Raw genomic sequence first — 20,189 nt, forward strand, 5'->3', positions numbered from 1 at the left:
TTCCTCCTCCTCCTCCCGCTCCCCTTCCTCCTTCTCCTCCTGCCGCGGTGCGCCCCAGCCAGGCTGCGGAGCGAAGGGCCTGGGCATCTGCGGCCGCGGGCTCGCGAGGGGCGGCGGCGCCGCGGAGAGGATGCTGCTCGCGGTGCCAGCCTCCTCGCGGTTCTCCCTAACCGGCCGCGGGGGCTTTGTCTCCGTCCGGGCGCCGCGGGCCACCCCCTGGTGAAGTCGCTCTCAGCCGCCGCACCTCGCCGGCGGGCGGGCGGGCGCGCGTGTGCCCGGGAGTGCGCGCCTGTGCGCGCTGGTGTGCGCGGGACCCGACCCGCCGCCCCATTGTGCGTCCGCCGGCGGCGCCCGGGAACATGTGGGTGAACCCCGAAGAGGTGCTGCTGGCCAACGCGCTGTGGATCACCGAGAGGGCCAACCCTTACTTCATCCTGCAGCGGAGGAAGGGGCACGCGGGCGATGGAGGCGGCGGCGGCGGACTGGCGGGTAAGGACCCGCGGCCGGCCCCTGTGGGAGGGGGGCCCGGGGCGCTGCGGCGCCGCCCGCGGCCTTGGGCTGCGGGCACCCGAGGCGCCGCCCGGTCTCTCGGGGCTGGGCGACCCGCCCCACTTTGGTGCCAGGAAGGCATCAGGAGCCGTAATTTTCAGACTGTGAGAGAGATGCTTCTTTTCTGACCCTGTCAGGCGGTGGGGCCCTTCGTGTACCCGCCTCCCCGCAAATGGGTGATGTTGATAATGGAGATGAGTGAGTCTGGGGTGGGGGCAGCGTCAATCTTTACGAATTGAATGCGGTACTAACCCTCTCCCCCCTTTAAAAAATATTGCTTTATATATGGGCAAGAGAGGTGAAGGACGGTTAATTTTTACTTCATTCGCTTTACTGGTTGTGGCAGGATCAGGTATAAAATGCTCTTTTGTTTCCAGGAAAGCAATTAGTAAGGAGCTGGTGTGGTCATTTCTTATATTAGTTATGACAGAAGAGAATGAATAAGGAAAACTGAATTTTGTTGTTGTTGCACCTAATTAGATATATAACAAAGCAGGTTATCTGGTTGTAAAAATAATCAGAAGTGTAACTGCATTTTAACTGTTTTAACTCAACTACTTCCTCAAAACCCCTCACAAGGTATTAATATCGTAACTATTACTGAAACATGCCGTATTATTCTGAATTATAAAACCAGACCTCTGTCCCAAGTGGTGCTGTATTAGAAAGATCTTCCTTTACTAACTAACTAGTTTGCGTGGTGGGAGATTACGGGTAATCTTGAACTCAAACCATGTTAGAGAAATTGGACCTTCCCCTCTTTCTGTTGGTTACAATGAACAGAACTGGGGTACTTTTTACAATGGAAAAGTTAACAGAAGAAACAGGAGAGATTTAACCAGAAAGAGATTGCAGAAAAGAGATGAACATTGACCTCTTCAGAGTTCAGAATATATCACCCACCAGGAGCTCGCGTGCTGGGTAGATGGCTGCTTTCAAAATGCCCTGCTATGAACTAAAAATTCTTGATATATATGCATTTAATTGTGATTATAATTTATAAATTAGTTTTCTCAAAATTCAAATTCAAGCGTACGACATTGACTGGTTTGAAAGATCTTGCTGGTGCAATCAGATCGTCTATGAGTAATCTGATTTTTCTGCACTTTTTTTTTTATCATAAAAGAAAAGGAATCTGCAGAGCTCCAGCTCCAGATTGTGTTCCGGAAATTCTGATTAGTAGCTTAGAATCAGAATTTTCCAGTCCATTTTGTAGAAGCTGTCCACGTATATACATTAATAAGAAACTTGCATATCTAATGTTGGTATCAGCCCAGATTGTCTTTTAAGTCTAAAACAACAGTATAGAATAGATAGTTTATTGTGTTAACAAAGAATACTTCCTTCCTGGAGTTAACCCTCCCATACCACAAATTACAAGTATTTATTTTCTGGAGTCATTTGCAATGGGTTATAAGAAATAAGAGATACAGAGCCTTCTTTTTCTAGTCAAGCTTCTTGTGGTGCTCCTACTGACTCTCCAAGCTGTAATTAATTGCAGTCTACTTGGAATCTCATCACTGAGACTTATTTCAGATAAACTTACCTACCCAGTTGAGAAATCACAGCTATTGCACTTATTGCTAGAATAATTGAAATCGTTGAAATGAGTACGAATATTCCTGCCAACAAAGGCTATTTTCAACCAACATGGGAAAAATGTTTGCTCTGATAGATTGGTGCCACATCGAATGTTATCAGGGACATTTTAGAAATCCTTGTACAATGTATAGAATACTCCAGTTCTAATGTGAGTTCATTCATGCCTTCATTAACTCACTATATCATTTAAAATACTGGTTGGCAACTTCCGAAGTGCTAGTGTCATGAAGCTCACAGCCTAGTGGGAGAAGACAGATGTTGATGGAAGTATCCTATAAATTAATATAAAATTACCACTCCACAGGGTCCCAGCAGAAGACAGAATCCAACTTAGTTCTAATGAAGATAGTTTAGTGACAAGACAGCTTTGGAAGATGGAGGCAGGGTTCCCAGAACCAGTGAGGGCACAGCAGTGGGGAGCTGTTGCCACCGTAGGTGGCAGGAATGATGTTGCTGGATGCCATGGGAACTGGAGCCAGGCAGGAAGAATCTGGACCTCCAGAGAAGCAGCCACCACTAGGAACACAGACCACAGCAAAAAGGAAATGGGGAGGACATGTCCCACTTCTCTCTCCTCCCTACCTCCCAGCTTCTGTCCTTGCTGGATGGGGTGTCCTGGTGATCTAGTCCTTAAGGATCAGCCTCCCAGCGATGGATCTGGGAGATGGGGGCAGACCAAGAAGGACCATCCCTAACATCAAAAGGAGAGGAACGCGATGTAGGTTACCTCATTCTGGGTGGGAGTGGGAGCAAGGAGAGCTTCCCTGTGAAAGTGACACCTGAGTTGAGAACTGTAGAGAGAAAAAAATTGGCCTGTGAGGCGAGAAGGGAAGAGCAAGTATCAGATATCAGTTGGAGATTTTCTAAATGATCTCAGATCTTTTATATAATGTGCATTATCTGGACCAATACACCATTGTCCACTCATCAAATGGATGACAGATGAGTGAAACCCACTCAGTGTGAACTGGCCAGGAGTGCTCAGTGGTCCCCAGTGCTTGCTAAGATGTTAGTGCGAAAGCTATAAATGTTAGTGCAAAAGTTATATTATTTTTAATGGGCCACAATGAGGACACTTGCTTTTTTAAAAAAAATCAAGCTATTCTTTTCCTGATTTCAGGCAATATACATAGGTGTTGACAAAATAAAGTCTTTTATTGTAGATGCATTTGGTTTATTCATTAACCCTCTTTAATTGAGATTTCATACATGTACAGAAAGGTGCATAAAATAGAGACGCAGAGCGCAGTGACTTATTACAAGTGACACCTTGCAGCCAACATCAGGATAAAAAATGGAACATTGCTAGTGCCCTGGAATCCCCCTTTGTGACCCTCTCCTAGTCACTGTTTTGCTCCCCCAAAGGTGAAAAAAAAACCCAAAGCCAAACTATCCTGTAATTTTTGGTAAACACTTCCTTGCCTTTCTTTTTAGTTTTTCCAACAAGGAATATTTTGGTTTTGCCTGTCTTTTGAGCAAGGAGTGCATGGAATCATAGAGTATGTGTTTACACGTTATCTGGATTCTTTGCTTTGTTTGTGATATTCGTGAATGTTGTAGCTGTAGTTCATTTTTCTGTGCTGTGCAGAAAACTGTTATGAGTATACCACAATCATTTTTCCATGTTTATCCACTGTACTGTTGGAGGACCTTTGGATGATCTGGTTGGGGTCATTGTGGATAGGGTGGCTGTGAGCATTCTTGTGTGTGTTTCTTGGTGCCTGTGGATATGCGTTTCTATTTGGTCTGTGCCCAGGAGAGGAACTGTCAGCTCATAGGTTACGTGTACCATCAACTTTAGTAGATAATACCAAACTGTTTTCCAAAGTAGTTGTACCAACATACTCCCACCCACAGCATATGGGAATTTCCCTTGCTCCCTATCCTTGCCAGCATCGTCAGTCTTTGTAATTTTAGCCATTCTGGTGGTTTTGCAGTAATACTACACTGTGGAGTTAATTTGCTTTCTCTTGACTGATGAGGTTGTGCACCTTTTCATGTTTATTGGCCGTTTGTTTGAAATATTTTGTGACATGGTTCGAGTCTCTTGTCCACTTTTCAGCTAGGTTGTCTTTTTCTTACTGATCTATAGATTTTTAAAAATGTATTCTGGATATGAGCTCACTGTTGGTTGTATGTGTGGCATAATCTTCATTCTGTTGCTTGCCTATTCATTCTCTTAAGGATGAAAAGTGGATCTTAATTTTAATATCAATCTTTTGTAGACTCCATTTTTCTTTATGGTTAGTGTTTTTATTATGTTTAATAAGTGTTCCTACTCTGAGCTTATAAAGGTATTCTTTTATATTATCTTCTAGAAACTTCCCAGTTTTAACCCCTAAATTTATACTTAGAATACACTGGGAATTAATTTTTGCATATTGTGTGAGATAGGGGTAAAGTTTTAAATTAAAAAAAAATATGGACATCCGGTTGCCCCAGCATGATTTATTGGTAAGTCCACTCTGTTCCCACTGCCCTGTGGGGCTACCTTGTCATAAATCAAGTGTCCCAGTATGTGTTGATCTGTTCGGGCTCTCTAACCCGTTCCTTTTGTCTGTGAGAATATCCTTGCACCAATGCCACACTGTGCTTTTATAATGAGGTTATTAGATCAAATCCTCCTGTTCTTTACTAGACTCTTGGCTATTCTTTGTCTTTTACATTTACACAACATTTAAGAATCAGCTTATTAAGTTCCACCAGCAGCAACAGAGACTTAAGCTGTTGGGATTTTGACTGAGATCCCATTGAGTTTATAAATAAATTTGGGCAAAATTAATATCTTTATAATATCAAATCTTCTAGTTCATAAACGTGGCATATTCCTCTATTTATCTAGGTCTTTTAAATTTTTTTTTCAATGATGTTTCATAGATTACTCTGTAGAGGTCTTTCACATCTTTCATTAGATTTATTCCTAGGTATTTCAGGGTTTGTTTTTTTTTCACTCTGCTGTATAGTTTCTTTATAAAATTTTATTTTCTAAATATTTTTTTGCTTACCTATAGAAATAGTTTTTTTTTGACCTTGTATTCAAAACCTAGCTAATTTGTGAAATGAATTCTAGTAATTTATCTATAGATTCTTTTATATTTTTTACATACACAAGAATATCATCTGAGAAATTTGTTTTTTTGTAATCTTTATGCTTAAAAATTTTTTTCTTTGCCTTTTTGCACAAATTGTACAATGTCAAATAGATGTGCTGATTGAACATGTCCTTGTCCCTTTATAGGTCTCAAAAGAAAGACTTTCAACACTTGTCATTTATTCATCAACTATAGTGATTTTTGTAGATAATTTTTTTTTTCACTTTAAGAATGTTCTTATTCCTAGTTTGCCAAAAACTTTTAGTTGTTTATGGATGCTGAATTTTTTCAAATACTTTTCTGTATCTATTGAGGTTATCATATGATTTTTCTCTTTTATTCCGTTAGTGTGGTGACATATTAACTGACATAAAATAATCCAACTTGGCTGTAATGTATTTTTATGTTTATTAATATCACTTGCTAATCTTTTATTTAGGGGTTTTGCATCCTTATAAATTAGTAAGATTGGCCTGTTTTTCTTTCTCATAACATCCTTATCAAATTTTGGTATCAAGATTATATTGGCCTTAAAAAGTAAGTTGCGGAGTGCTCACTCTTTGTTCTGTTTTCTGGAGGAGTTTGTGTGATAGCAGTGTTATATCATCCTGACATGTTTGGCAAAATTCACTGGTGAGGCTGTCTGGCTTTGAAGTTTTCTTTGTGGGTTTGTTGAATGGTATGACAACTATTCAAATATTTAAAAATCTTCTTTTACTGTGAGTTTTGCAAGCTGTTTATTTTTAGGATTTATCCTTTTCATCTAGATTTTCAAATATATTGGCATAAATTTATTAATAATATTCTCATATTTGTAATGTACAGGGATGTGCAGTGATATCCCCTTTTTTATTCCTGACAATTGTTATTTGTGTCTCCCTTTTCTTAATTGGTCTTTCTAGAAATGTATCAATTTCTGTCTTTTTTAAAGAATCAACTTCTGGACCTGTTTACCTTTTCTGTTGCATATTTATTTGCTGTTTCATTAATTTTTACCTTTTATTATTTACTTCTTTGTGTTTTCTTTGGGTATACATGGTTGCTACTTTTCTAGCTTGTTAAAAGTGATGTTTAGTTAATTGATATTCAGCCTTATTTTCTAATATATGCATTTTAGATAAATTTCCCTCTAAGCATGACTTTACCTGCATTTCAAAGCTAAGTTTTGATATATAGTGTTTTGGTGATTATTTCACTCAAAATAGTTTCTATTTTCCATTATGATTTTTTTTATCTTGAGTTATTTAGATATATAGTTCTTAATTTACAAACATTTTGATACTTATTTTACTGCAGTCAGAAATGTATCTTGCAGTTGCTGGATAAATGCTTTGTTTGTGTTCATTTGGTGAAGTTTGATACTAGTATTTACATCTTCCATATATTAACTGATTCTTTAATCTTCTAATTTTGTTGATTACAGAGAAATGTGTGTTCAATTCTCCACCGTAATTGTAATGTTGAGTTTTTCTTCTTGTAGTTCTTTCAATTTTTGTTTATATGTTTTGATTCTATATTATTAGTTATATAGACATCTATAATTATAATGTATTTTGGTGAATTGAATATTTTATCCTTACGAAATGTTTGCCTTTACCTCTAGAATTGCTTTTTGCTTCATCATTATAGGTAGAACAGATTTACTTGGCTAATGTTTGGTTCTCTTTTTCATACTTTTAAACCTTTCTGTATCTTTGTATTTTGATGTGTCTTTTATAAATAGTAGATTTTTTTTTCTTAACCTGGTTTGAAAATCTTTGCCTTCTAATTGGATTATTTAATCAATGTACATTTGACTTGAGTTTAAATCTGCTGCCTTATTAAGTGCTTTCTGTGTCTTCATTATGCTTTCATTCTTGAAGGATATTTTTGTTTAAAATAGTTGGTAGTTATAATTTATTTTAAAAGAATGCTTAAGGTATTGTTCCATGGTCTTCTGATTTACTTTTTTTTCCCTAAGAAGTAAACTGTCACTCTGAATTATTGCTCTTTTGTAGGTAGATAATATTTATTGTCTTTTTCTCCAGCTGCTTTTAAGCTTTCTCCCTCTCTCTCCCTTTTTTTTTTTTTTTTTTGAAGGTTTTTCTCTTTGACCTTAGTTTTCTGCAGTTTTAGTATATCCAGTTATTTGTGTTATTTTTAAAAATCCTGCTTGGGGTAGTAAGACTTGTTTAACTTGTCTTTCCTTGGTTTTGTAAACTTCTCATCTGCTGTTTGTTTAAATATTTCTTTTCCTTCATTCTCTTGATCTTTTTTGCTAGCATTCCAGTTACATGTATGTTATACCTTCTCATTGTCTTTTCTATGTCTGTTACCTTCTGATTTTCACTTGCTTCATTTTAGTGATTTTTTCTCTGATCTATATTTCAATTCACTATCTATTTGACTGTATTTAATCTGTTAAGCCTACCCATTCTTAATTATTTTTCAATTCTAAGATTTCCATTTGGTTCATTTTTATATTTTCAATATTTGATATTTTCAGTAATCTATCAGAACTCTCATTTTTAAAAATTCATTCCTGAGCATGGCAAGCATAGTTATTTTAAAATCTCTGTGAACTGCAGTATCTTGAGCTCATGTGGGTCTGTTCTGTTGTCTGTTATTTCTCCTAGTTTTCATTCATTCATTGTGTCACCATGCATGCCTGGTTACTTTTCATTATGTACTAGATGTTGTACTTCTGCTTTGCAGAAGTAATCTGAAATAGAAGGTGGTGTAAGAGAACTTTTTTCTGCCAGTTACAAACCAAAACCACTTTATTTTTAGGTACTGATGTATTTCAAAGCTAAGTCTAACCTGGGTGGTTTTGCCTACTTAAGATTCACACTTTTGATTAGGTTGTAGGTCTCTAAGATCTCAACCCAGAGGCAGAGGAGCATCATTACTTTCCTACCTCTTTGCTGACACTGATGTCTATCCCTGTCTTTCCAGATTTTGATTCTGTTAAAAGCACATCCAGACTCTCAGCTACTGTACGTCCCCTTTGGGAAGAAGGAAATGCTTCCCCAGATAATAGTTGCCCCCCATGTAGGGGTCTTGTGTCTGAGCCGCATTCCCAAGTGATGTGTCTCTTTTTAACTCTTTGATAGTTTAAAGTATATTTTGTCCCATTTGTGTAGTTGTTCTCAGTAGCAGAGAGTGGTGCAGAGTACCCTGCCATTATAAGATGGTGCTATTGTTAGCCCATTTTACAGAAAAGGAGAGTAAGGCGTTAAAGAGATGAAGTGACTTGCCATGGGTCACACAGCTGATAAGGGGAGGCCTATTTGACTTTGTATTTACTTTTCTTTATAAGGACAATTATAATGACATAGGTTAACTTTATTTTCCTCACTCTCTCGCTTGAGAATCTAATAAAAACTATTGATTCTACCTCCGGAAAAATGAAGACACTGAAAATTTTTACATGCAGTTTTAGGAGCTTCATGGATGCCAGGTGAATCAGAATATAGATGCTTCAAGTTAAAGGATGTCACCAAGAGATCAAAACAGTTTCTCATTACCCAAAGTCCAAAGTGAGATGGCCTCTGTAAGCTGTCCTGTCAGGAATGTGTTTAAGTACCACTTGTGTTTGGAGTGCTGAGCTTTATAAAGATACACAGGAAGGAAAAGGCAAGTTTCTCTTGCTGAGCCATCATGAACCTAGTGATCAACCTGGATAAATAAATTTGGGAGAGCTACCGACACAGGCATGGGGATGGAACAAGTGCAGGCTAAGGCTGTATCTAGAAGTTTTGATCTGAGATTCAGCGTTGGGCTGTCCAGGAATTGGACTTTTTGCACCACATGGAGACCATCACAACTAGGGAAACATTCCATTTAATAACTGATAGGGAAAATCAGAATATGTCACCCCAAAATATGCCCCTTTGATACGGAAATTATTTTGAGCTAAAGGCAATTAAGAAGCAGTAAACATAGAGAAAGCCCCCCCCCCCCCCCCCCGTTTATGACTAAAGGCAGGAGATAAATTGTCCTTTTACTGGGGATAGACTCTTATCAGCCCAGACACAGCAAACAAACCTGGTTAAACTAACTGACCTTCCTACTGAAGGAAGACAAAGACTAGTTAGCCCTAGCTGATTACACCCTTGCCCTAACCACTTTGTCTTGTCCATTGTTCAAAAATGTATTGTTACTTTGTCTAAAAGATATAAAAGCTTCCTGTTCTGGCCACTTCTCTGGATCTTCATTCTCTTGTGAAGACTCCCATGTACCTGTCCAAATTCAGTAACATCTGTATGCTCTTCTGCTAGTCTGTCTTTGTCAGTTTAATTTTCTGACCCAGCCAGGAACTCAGAGAGAATGGAGGAAAACTTTCTGTACACTGAAGAATTCCCAGTAATGAGAGAGAGAATAACAAAGCAATGGTCTGGAAACCCTCACTAGTTAACCCGGGCTTGTTTTTAGGGTACACGCTTTCCTCTTGCCAGTGTGTAGTATTAATGAAGTTGCAACTAGTTGCACTTAGCAGTTAATGTTTTTCTTTGTAGATTAATTCTATCTAAAGCCAGTAAAATGAGTGTTAGTTCCTCAGGGAGCCTAGTGTTGTAACTGGTGACTTGAGTGTGTTGGGGCGGGTGGTGGTCTGGAGCTGTGTATGGGGTTGGCTCCTGTACTTACATAATAACCAAGTGCTCTGGCAAGAAGCCTGATTAGACAAAAGCAGATGTTACTTGCTTGTTCCGTGAATTCCTCCCCACTCTGCTTGTTGTACCAATTTTGAGAGAATTTTGTCCACAGAACAATTTAGTCACCCATTCCAGTTTGTCTTGAGACTTTCCCTTATTCTACAAAGACGCTGTCAGAATGAATGCGCATAATTTGTGTAGGATTTAAGGTGGCTTTTGACATCTTCCAGGTATTTATAAACTGAGCTCTAAAAGTAGGGAGGAGAAAATGAACTCCGAGCTTCCTTTTGGAAATTCGAGGGGGTGAGGCTGACTTCCTGTTGCAGGGACACTGTGGACATTTTCTGCTTTGCCGTCATCGCGCACAGAGAGGACCCATTTGGTGAAGAGATCAGGTTATACACTGTAGGATGGCTCCCAGGCCTGCACACTAAAACAGGGGCGTGGCCACCTTTCCTTATATTTTTTGTAGTTGTTTTGTAGTTGTGTACAAATCAGGAATTTGTCATTTGGAACCGGGCAGCTTGTGATGCTAATGACTGTGGCCGGGACCACCTTGTGGCCTGGGTCTGGGTCTGAGTCTGGGTCTGGATCTGGGAGGCTGGAGCCCAGGCGTGTTCCTAGTACCTGAGTGCACCGAGGGCCGCAGGCAATAGGGGAGACTCCAGGGTCGCTCACTTCACTGCGTCTTTTGGTCTTTTGCATTCTCTACCCCTCACAGGGCTCTAGTCTTTTTCAGTCCTTCCCTTAGTAAGGACACCACCGGATTCAAAACTAGGTTAAAATCTCAGCCCCATCCGTTACCAAGAGATGTGATTTAGGAAGTGTCTCTTCCTTTCTGAGCTTGATTTCCTTATATAAGGCTCAATAACCTTTCAGTGCCAGGTGTGAGGACTCCGTGAGGTAAGTCAGGTAAGACAGGAGACACGGGGAGCTGCCGTAGGTGATGGTCCATCGTTGCCCTCCTCCTGGTGATGCTCTCAGTCAGGTGTTAGGAGGCATCTGGCTCTGAGTAATTCACACCTCTGTGAGTCCTGCAGTTAACAGAGACACTGCAGTTTTAAAAGGTGCTGATAAAGCGAGTGGTTATCTGATATATAGGTGACTTTAAAAAGATAAGTCAGTATGCAACAAATGAACTTATTTATAAGACAGAGACTCACAGACATAGAAAACAAACTTATGATTAGGAGGGTGGAGAGGGGGGATGGAGGGATTAATTGGGAGTTTGGGATTGGCAGATGCAAACTACTAGGTACAGAATAGATAAACAAGGTCCTACTTGTACAGCACAGGGAGCTATATTCAATGGTTTGTGGTAACCTGTAATGAAGAAGGATGTGTATATATACATATATATGTATATTAATAGTTAATTTTTGGTGGAGGTAATTTTTGATCAGCAACTTTCAGCCATGCTACCTGCACACCTCTCTCCTTCCCTTCTTCCTAGAGATGCACATTTTGAAAGCTCTGGCAGTAAACCCAGAACTCTCTCTCTTTTTCCCTCCCTCCCTCCCTCCCTCTCTATTCTCTCCTCTCTTTCTCTTCTCTCCCTCTCTCCTTGCACCAATGACCCTGACTGTGGCAAACTGGGACCACCAGGGAGAGGACAGAGGTGGGAGGCAGGGGTGTGGCCACCTTTCTTTATATTTATATATATAAAGATATGTGGTTAATTAGCCAATCAGGAATTTGTAAGTTAGACATATTACCTAGTAGTTAAAATAGTAAAAATAATAGGAAGTACATACAACTAAGCATTAATAAAATAATATGATCACAATAACAATGACTTGGAAATTTAGCTTTTAGATCATGTAGATCATAGTAGTTAGTTAAATGATTTCTGAAGAAATCATTGACCTGCTTTCCCTTTTGCTTTGTTTCCCTTTCCTGTCAGGGATGTGTTCAGAGGACTGGCCAGCCATTTTTCAAGTTCTTCTGCAGTTGCCACTGGCTTCTGATTTGCTTCAAAAGGCATTTCACATTTTGCTGTTGGTTATTTACATTTGCTCTCAGGGAGCTGGGGGTTCCCTGGCTGTGGGATCCATTCAAGAGATCCATTAAGGTTCTCCTAACTCATCACACGAGGTCTGGATTGGAAGCTTTCATTTAGTTGGATTAATTCTACTCTCTGTTGGGGCCCAAGGACCACTAGGCCAGGTGATTAACTGTCCAGCCCTGGAAGTGAGGTCTGTGAAATGCATTCCTGGCTTTCGGCTCCATTATTCTGAGGCTTGCTGGGCAAGTTTAAGTGTTTGCTAGAGGGAAGGTCAAGTAGAACATTAAGGATTTGATCTGTTTACACTCGAAACAGAAAAGCCGAACTCTTTGTTTATCTCATATAGTTTTTTCTAGATTACTTGCTTCTTAATAATGAAACTCTTTACATTTCAGTAGTCCAAATGAATTTTTAAAATCTTTATATTAACCTGGGAACCAAGGTAATCTGTAATAAAAATAAGCAGGACTTAACAGATTTACATTTGGACTCTTGAAAGCATTAAAAGAAGAAATCATTAATTTATTTACTTTTTTTACTCCATTGCCTTTTTATAATATTTGCATATCTAGTACTGTAATGAATAATGTGAAGTACTGTGAAGTACATTATTTCTTTTTTTAAATTGTTAAAGATCTACCTTTTTATTTATTTAATTTTATTTTTTAGTTGAAGTATAGTTGATTTACAATGTTGTGTTAGTTTCTAGTGTACAGCATAGTGATTCAGATACATATATATATATATTTTCTTTTTCGCGTTCTTTTCATTGTAGGTTATTACAAGATACTGAATATAGTTCCCTGTGCTCTACAGTAGGTCTTTGTTGTTTATCTATTTTGGACATAGTAGTTTGTAAAGTACATGATTTCTAAAAGCTTCTTTGTAATACATTTTCGTATCTACATGATCTAAAAGCTAAATTTCCAAGTCATTGTTATTGTGGTCATATTTTATTAATGCTTAGTTGTATGTACTTCCTATTATTTTTACTATTAGCATAGAGGATAAAGGCAGAGGAGCTAACATTTGATGGAATTCTTCTGTGGTTCAGGCTTTCAGCTGAGAACTTTTCATACGTTACTAATTTGATTTCCATAACAACCATGTAGGGTAGTTATTCTTCCGTGTGTTACAGATGAGGAAACCACATGCTGGAGAAGTTAAGTATCTTACTTAAGGAGACCCTGCTAGTAACAGACAGAGTCTGGATTTGTACTTAGCTGTGACTGCATGACTGCATTTGGAAAGAAAGAAGGATAAAAAGCGAAACAAAGAAAAAAGAAGAGAGGAAGGTGAAACTGGAGCGCACCCTTTGGAAAGCTAAAGGAAACGGAGGCAAAGTCAGTCTCAGTCTTAGAAATGCAATCTTGAGTGTGGATATGAAGGGAAAGGCAGAGCCAGGCTGCTCCTTCTCCAGTGTTACGGTGTCGTTGGCCAGTGGCTGTCATAGGTTACAGTTACCTGACTCTGTGCCAGGGAGGAAGTCTGAAAACTGTCTCTGGAGTTTCCTAAGAAAGGTCTCCAAACTTTCCCCATATCCAGCCTTCTAGTTAAGCTGTCTTTGGACCATGAGATAGAGCCATTCCAAGTTAAACAGTTGAGAGGGCGCTGATGGAGGACCAGGGAAGGAAGAGGTCTGTTTTGATGGATATTCCACAAGGAAAACCAGTATCCGTGTTTAGCAGGCGGGGAGTCAATCTCCAACATATTGGAGAAACGATATCAATTTTCACTAATGTAATTTGTGTCAGAGATCGTATTTTCTTTCTTCAGTACCTGCTTCTTTTCTCTTTGTGGATGTAAAAATGTTACTGAGTTTTTTTAATAGGATCTTTGTAATAGTTTGGCTCCCTGAACTACTTTTTTCTTTTAAAGATACTTAGGCTGGTGGGGGTTCAGATCTTGGAACAACATGAAATTATATATGAGATTTATGGAATTCATTAGGAGTTCATATTTTTCTGGAGCTGAGGCTCCACCACGTCTGTCGGCTCCTTAGGGTGGATTAGGAGTCCAAAAATGAAGAGCCAGTCCTCTAAAGTCTTCCGTTTATCAGCTTTGAATTTTCTACCCAAGTGATTTTCAGAAATTTAATGTTGTTGCTTGCAGCAGGATTATTACAATTTGTAAGTAGTCTTATAGCATTTCCAGGTAATTTTGTTAGCTTCCTAGCCAGTTAGAAATGTCCAGTTTGCTATATAGTGTTCAAACAATAGGAACATATCACTGCCCGAATGCAAGGATAAGTTAGTGCTTCTTTCTTTCTCTTACCCTGATACCCAGGTATGTGGCCCTTCAACTAGAGTTCTCAGTTCATTGTGGGGAAGGCCCTAGGAGGGTGTGTGTGTGTGAGTGTGTGAGTGGGGGAGGGGGCAGTGTCTAGATAAGCTAGTGGAAGGTCCCGCCTTGGGGCAAGATCTGGTGTTGCCCCAGCTGCTCTCTTCCCTGCACATACTCCCCAGGGGCAGCCCTCCCTGGGATGCTCTGTAATGCAGAGCACACAGTTCTGACAGCTAAATCCTGGGGTTCTCCCTCGTTAATTCTCCTAACCTACTGGTGACTAGAGAGAAGAATTGGTTTCAAATGCAGAACAGTGTGGTGGGCGTTACCCTTTTGCGCTCTAAAATTCAATTATGAGCCTAATTACGGTGTTGTTCTGATTGGATGGTGTGTGGCTAATCACTGCTGACCCCGAACTCCACAGCGCTTAGACAACTGTCAGAATGCTAATCCTGCAGACTCCCCTTCCTTCTCACTTCCTTCCTATTTCCTTCCCGTTCTCTCTTTTGCAATGGAACGTCTCTAGTCTCTCAAATACGGCCCCACTTGAGTGTCTCTGTGAGCTTTAGGAAGAGGGAGCTACATTCCCTCTGACTTTAACCTGTTTATCCAAGCCCACTGTCCCCTTCCCCCTCATCCTCTCCTTGATAAAAGTCAGCATGCCTCTCTCCTGACGTAACTCCCATCTTCATGGCGAATTCCATGGAGTCCTCCTAAAGGCATCATGTAGTTTTGCTTTTGAACATTTATGGGGTGTTCTTTTCAGAGTCCTGCTAATCTTGTCCACATGATTCCAATTTTAGGGTGTGTTTGACCAAGCAAGCACCCCGTGACTTTTTCCTAACTCAGATAACTTGGGTTGGCCCCTTGCTGGAAATATCAGTAATGAGTTGTGATCTGTCCCTCCTTTCTTAGCGCCCATAAAAACTTTGGCTAGCAGAGGACACCTCTTCTTCATTTTTTGTGGACGTTTCAGTTTGTCGTGGGGACAGTGTCTGATCACTTGAATGGTACGGCTGTACCAGACTCTCGCGTGTGTGCTTGTAATGGCCACTTGCAGATTTCTGTTTCTCTTGTGCTGATAGCCCACTTTTTAAAACACAAGACTTCATAAAATTTCAAAGGTGAATACTTTTTTTGCTTGCTCTTACTCACCAACTACATCTTTGTCTTGCAGGATCTATAATATCCACACAGAATGGGAGAGAGTATTTTCAAAAAGCTTAGTAAATGAGGATAATCATCTTTAAAAGGGCCTTGGAAATGTCCTTCCAATAGAATGTGAATGTCAAAGAGGGTATCTGCTCCTATTTGAGGTAGTTTATGGCAAATAGAAAGAATTTGATAAGAAATTCTGTATTTATCTTTCACTATAAATTATAGGTGGGGTGAAGGAGTTTAAACATTTCTGGTGGTTGCTAACTTACAGGACTTTCTGGAACGGAAGGAGACCCATCAGCGCCATGGTTTTTAACTTCTCTGACACTGTGTTTCAACTGAAAATGGGGATGGTTCCCTCTACCCACCTTACATGTTTATCGTGAGGGCCAAATGAGACACTGAAAGTCCTTTGAAAGCCAAAAGTGTCAAGTTTAATATGGTATTAAGACTATGTGTTCCAAATGAAGTCTTCTCCTGCCCAAGTAGCCTCCATCTACCTAGTGTACCTGGGAACAACCTATTGACGGTATCAGAAGTCTACTGGGCAGCCATCAGCTTGGTGGTAGCGCCTACCAAGTGAAAATGGGGCATAATAAAACAGCCTTGCCCGCAAGGAATAGATGTTCACTAGAAAACAGGAAGGGAAAAATGAGAAGAAGAAAAGGAAGGAAACGGGGAGGGAGGATGGGGGAGGAAAGAAGAAAAGGAAAGAGAAGAGAAGAGAAAGGAGAAGAAAAGAAAACCGTTTTGTTACTGTAACTGGGGTGATGAATGGTCGGGTTGTTTGGTTTTTAAGTCTACATGACACTGACTATTCCTTATTACTTTGGAAGTAATATAATGCATTGTTTTTACATCAACTGCAGAGTTAGAAAGAAGCATAGGCATTTCCACATACCTTGAGATTCCATGTACCTTTAGATTTGAAGTACCATTTACTGTTTAATTATGGAACAATCCAAGCAGGAAACAGAGCGCCTGCTCACCTGTCTCGGGAGGCCTTTTGCCCAGGTAGCCTGGGAAGAATCTGACTTTATGGAAATGAGTGTGTAAACACACGTAATAAGAATTTAATGTTGTTTAGTTTAAAGTTGTAAGGTTGTTTGCCTAAATTAACAAGGAAAACGAAGACCCAGGCATTAAGAAGTATCAGATTTACAGTTCCCCAAGCCCCCTGAAGGATCTAGAAAGCCTCTCTCAGAAAGAAATTTCTCTGGAAAGACTTCTCTTGTTTTCCTGGGCAAGTCTGGTCCTGACATTAGCTAAATAAAGGACGGCTTAGTGTCGGGATATTTAATAACTCCTGGCATTTAGAACTCAAATAATTATTTTTGAAGGGGCATGAGGAAGGAGGGAGTGTTGGGAAGAGGGCTATTGCCTCTCTTGTAAAGGTCAGTTTTTTTAAAAAATATTAAACATTTATGAATATTCTTTATTGTACAAATATCTTCTCCCAAATATTTTGAAACATGTAGCCCTCTCAGTCTATCTTTTATTTTTCCAGCTTTGATGGAGATGTAGTTTATAGTTATAGAGATACATTTCATTCCTATGAACAATGATTGTAGTTTTATAAGAGTACGAGGTGATACATGGAAGCTAGCTCCAGTGTCAGCAGGGCAGTAGGGAGTGGTGAGGACCAGGGCAAACTGGGGAGTCCATGCTCTATCGAAATACCTAGTCACAGGCTAATATTTACACTGGCTGTTGTATTGTATAGTGTCACCATGATGCATATTATTATAATTTGTAAATATATGTTGTCAGTTGAATTGTATCAAATGTTTGTTCCCTGATATTCATTTAGTGTCTTTAAAATTAGCTACATAGGTTATGGATTTAAATAATCACACTCTCCACAGAATACCTGGTTTTCTGGTAACAGGTAGGGGACTCTGGGGCCTGGTGGAGTGTTGTGTCCTGTGGTGTAAACAGATCTGGGAAGACTTGAGTTCTATGTTGAAACCAGTAATAACTGGCAGTGGCGTGACCTGAACAAGACCAAGTATCATTTTAGTTCATTAAATAAGCACTTAATGATATGAGAACAGGGCAGTGTTTTCTTTAGGATTTGGAGAACATGGGTGAATAAACAATAACAATGTCCTCACTGGGAAAGGTGTTCCAGTCTCCCCAAAAGTCTCCCTGTACTTGTGTTTGAGACATCTAACGTTAATATCTAGCTATTAAAGCAGAGTGTGGTTGCAATTTGAATATATTTGCAACTGTACAAAGGTTTCTGTTAGTGTTTGATTTTCTTTCCAAATAAGACCTATGACAGGTGTCTGACAGGGGTGAGCAGCGGTCTGTGGAGACTTGCTGTCCTGGAAGTCAGCCAGAGAAGAGGAAGGATAATTTACCCCCTCTTATCCAGGTACTTTTAAGCAAACTGAGCAGAAACAGCTCAGTCATGGAATAGCTAAATTGTGCCAAACAGGCAAATTCTGTTTCCCGGCCTCAGTCTCCTCATCTGTAAAAGGGGGATGAAAGTAGTGCCTTTCTGTTGGAGTTGTTTGCATGTGTAGAGGGAGAGTGTTGAGAGCAGCCCTTGGAACCTGGCAAGAGCGCAGTATGTCGTGGTGATGACGGGGAGTTACAGAGTGAGGAGGGAAGCAGGGTCCTGTTCGACCTCTGGTGTTCAGCCCCATTCATGTCAGAGGATGGTTTCTATGATCTGGAAGAAGTGGAAGCCCAAAGTAGCCCTGCTTCTTACTGGATTCAGCCTTGAGGCCTGGTGCACCAGTTAAGAAACATTCTCACTTCACAGGGTGTGGAAAGAGAAGAGAATTTGGAATAAGGAGGCCTGGCTTTGAGTCACAATTCTACTAACTTCACTTTCTCACGTTGGTCTAAGGCTCGCCAAGACCGAACGAGCGGTGAATCGAGTGTGCTGAAGTGTCCCCCCCCCCCCCCCCCGATGCTTACTTCACTTTTATAACGGGATCGCGTGGGTGTTCCTTAGACCAGGTTTTCCTTCCACGAGACAGGCACCAGCTTGCAAACCATTCACTCTTTTGTGACTCAGTCATTTTGGTGGTTTCAATGACTTTTTAAGAAATGAGTTAGTCAGAAGAAAATTTCTGGATTTTGGCAGTGAGATGCCTCATAATAATTAGTGACCCTAATAATAATAATGCCTAACACCAGTTGAGTGCTTGCCTGCCTACCGAGAGTTCGGCACTCTCCTCTGATCATCAGAACAACCCCAGTAAGTAGCACTTAACATTATCCCTGTTAGTAGAGGAAGGATCTGAGCCTCAGGCCCCTCAGCCAGTAAGTGCTCAAGCTGATGGTGTGTGAGCCCAGGGCAGTCTGCCTCGAGTCCACCTGCTTCAACTCTGCAGTCAACTACCGTTTCCCCCTTGCATTCATTTCTGAGACCTTCAAAGCTAGTCTAAATGGCCCCATGGTCTCAGTAAGAATGTGGCTGACCATCTTTGGATAAAGGACAGGCATTGGTCACATTTAACTTGAAACTCACTTAGGATAGACAAGTACTGCCTGGTTGATGGCTTAGACCAGCGGCTCAGCGCGTCTTCAGGGTGGTCAGGGGTCATTCCAGCAGTGTTCTCCATTTGTGGGTGGAGAGCACCCATAGTTCATGCACTCCCCGTGAGACTCAGCTCCTCACCATTGTGTGTCGGTGACTTTGGGGTGCAGGCAGACGCGTGTCCTGTTTCTTGTTGCTGTCTCAGTACCATCAGATCCATTCTTTGTCAGGGTATCTGACATCTGATTTCCCAGCAGCTAAAGGGGAGGGCTTTTGCCTGGCCAGGTGCCCTTGGTCTCAGAGAGGCCAGCTGGCACACACCAGGCTGTGGGAGAGGTGTTAATTGTCAAAGGGGTCTGATGAGCTACATGGTGGACCCTGGCAGGCTTACCAATCATACCCAGGACTGAACTCTCTGACAAAGAGTTTTAGTGCCTTGAGTCAGAGTGGGCGTCAAGGGTGAAACTGAAGTTATGGGAGGAGACCAAGTGGGTGAAGGATTTTGCTACCTAACTAGGAGTCTTTCTGGGGGAAGACATAGTCCCTACCACTCATAACTGAAGTTATCATCTCCCTGGTGCCTTCACTGGGTTCTTGGCTGTTGTGATGGACAAGTTGAGCTTTGGGAATGTGGTTAAACACAATCTCATTTTCCCATCATTCGAATCCTCTAGCATTGGTACAATCTCATTAAAACTGAGGGGATTTGTTCAAACCATGCGTATCTCTAACACCTTAGGAAAAACACATTAGCTGATACACATCTTTACCCTCATTACTTTTACGAGAGCTTCACGCTCTGAAACCCAGTGAGGTGGCTTCACTGCATTGTCACATGAAACCTGAAATGTCGACTTGAGAGAGAGGGTAACCAGTTGATGGCAGTTCTGTAGCTATGAGGGAATGAGGACTGTGTGACACAGAGGACATCCGAAAAGGAGGAAGAGTGAGAATCAAGGATACAGAGGGGAACAGAGCAATACCAGGACCCCAGAATGGCAGTACTGCCATCTGTTTGAAGTACATATGCCTGCGTTCTCATCAGAGGAGGCAGATTCCACCTTTCCCACAGTGGCCGATTTAAATTAATTGGAATTTTTAACAGCAGCATTATTTCTTACCATTTTAAGTAAAAACAAATTAAAAAGTCTTCATGTGACTCAGAAACTGCTTGAACTTGAGAGAAATGTTTCCTCTTTCCCTTTCGTTGGGTTGTGGCCAACATTCCTGGCAACATGGAACCTGGTATCAAAAGAATGTGCCTGAAATATTTAGCTACTGACCTTTATAATCACGAATCACAATGCATGGGAAGGTGTTTACCACACCACAGTTTTTACTAACTGAAGTCCTGTACTGTCTACTTGTTTTAG

The 20,189-nt window shown here is 40.7% G+C and overlaps 1 protein-coding gene across 2 annotated transcripts in view; it reads left to right on the forward strand.

Annotated features, from left to right (window-relative positions):
- The first annotated feature begins 358 nt into the window (after positions 1-358).
- TBC1D9 (TBC1 domain family member 9) overlaps positions 359-20,189 on the forward strand; it is a 106,763-nt gene continuing 86,932 nt past the window's right edge. For both annotated transcript variants that reach the window (XM_064493752.1, XM_064493791.1), the window contains exon 1: positions 359-489. In XM_064493752.1, the coding sequence (XP_064349822.1) occupies positions 360-489 (130 nt within the window). In that variant the 5' untranslated portion in view covers position 359. The remainder of the gene's footprint in view (positions 490-20,189) is intronic.

This window comes from Camelus dromedarius, chromosome 1, assembly GCF_036321535.1.
Source record: "Camelus dromedarius isolate mCamDro1 chromosome 1, mCamDro1.pat, whole genome shotgun sequence".
In the NCBI taxonomy this organism is placed as follows: domain Eukaryota; kingdom Metazoa; phylum Chordata; class Mammalia; order Artiodactyla; family Camelidae; genus Camelus; species Camelus dromedarius.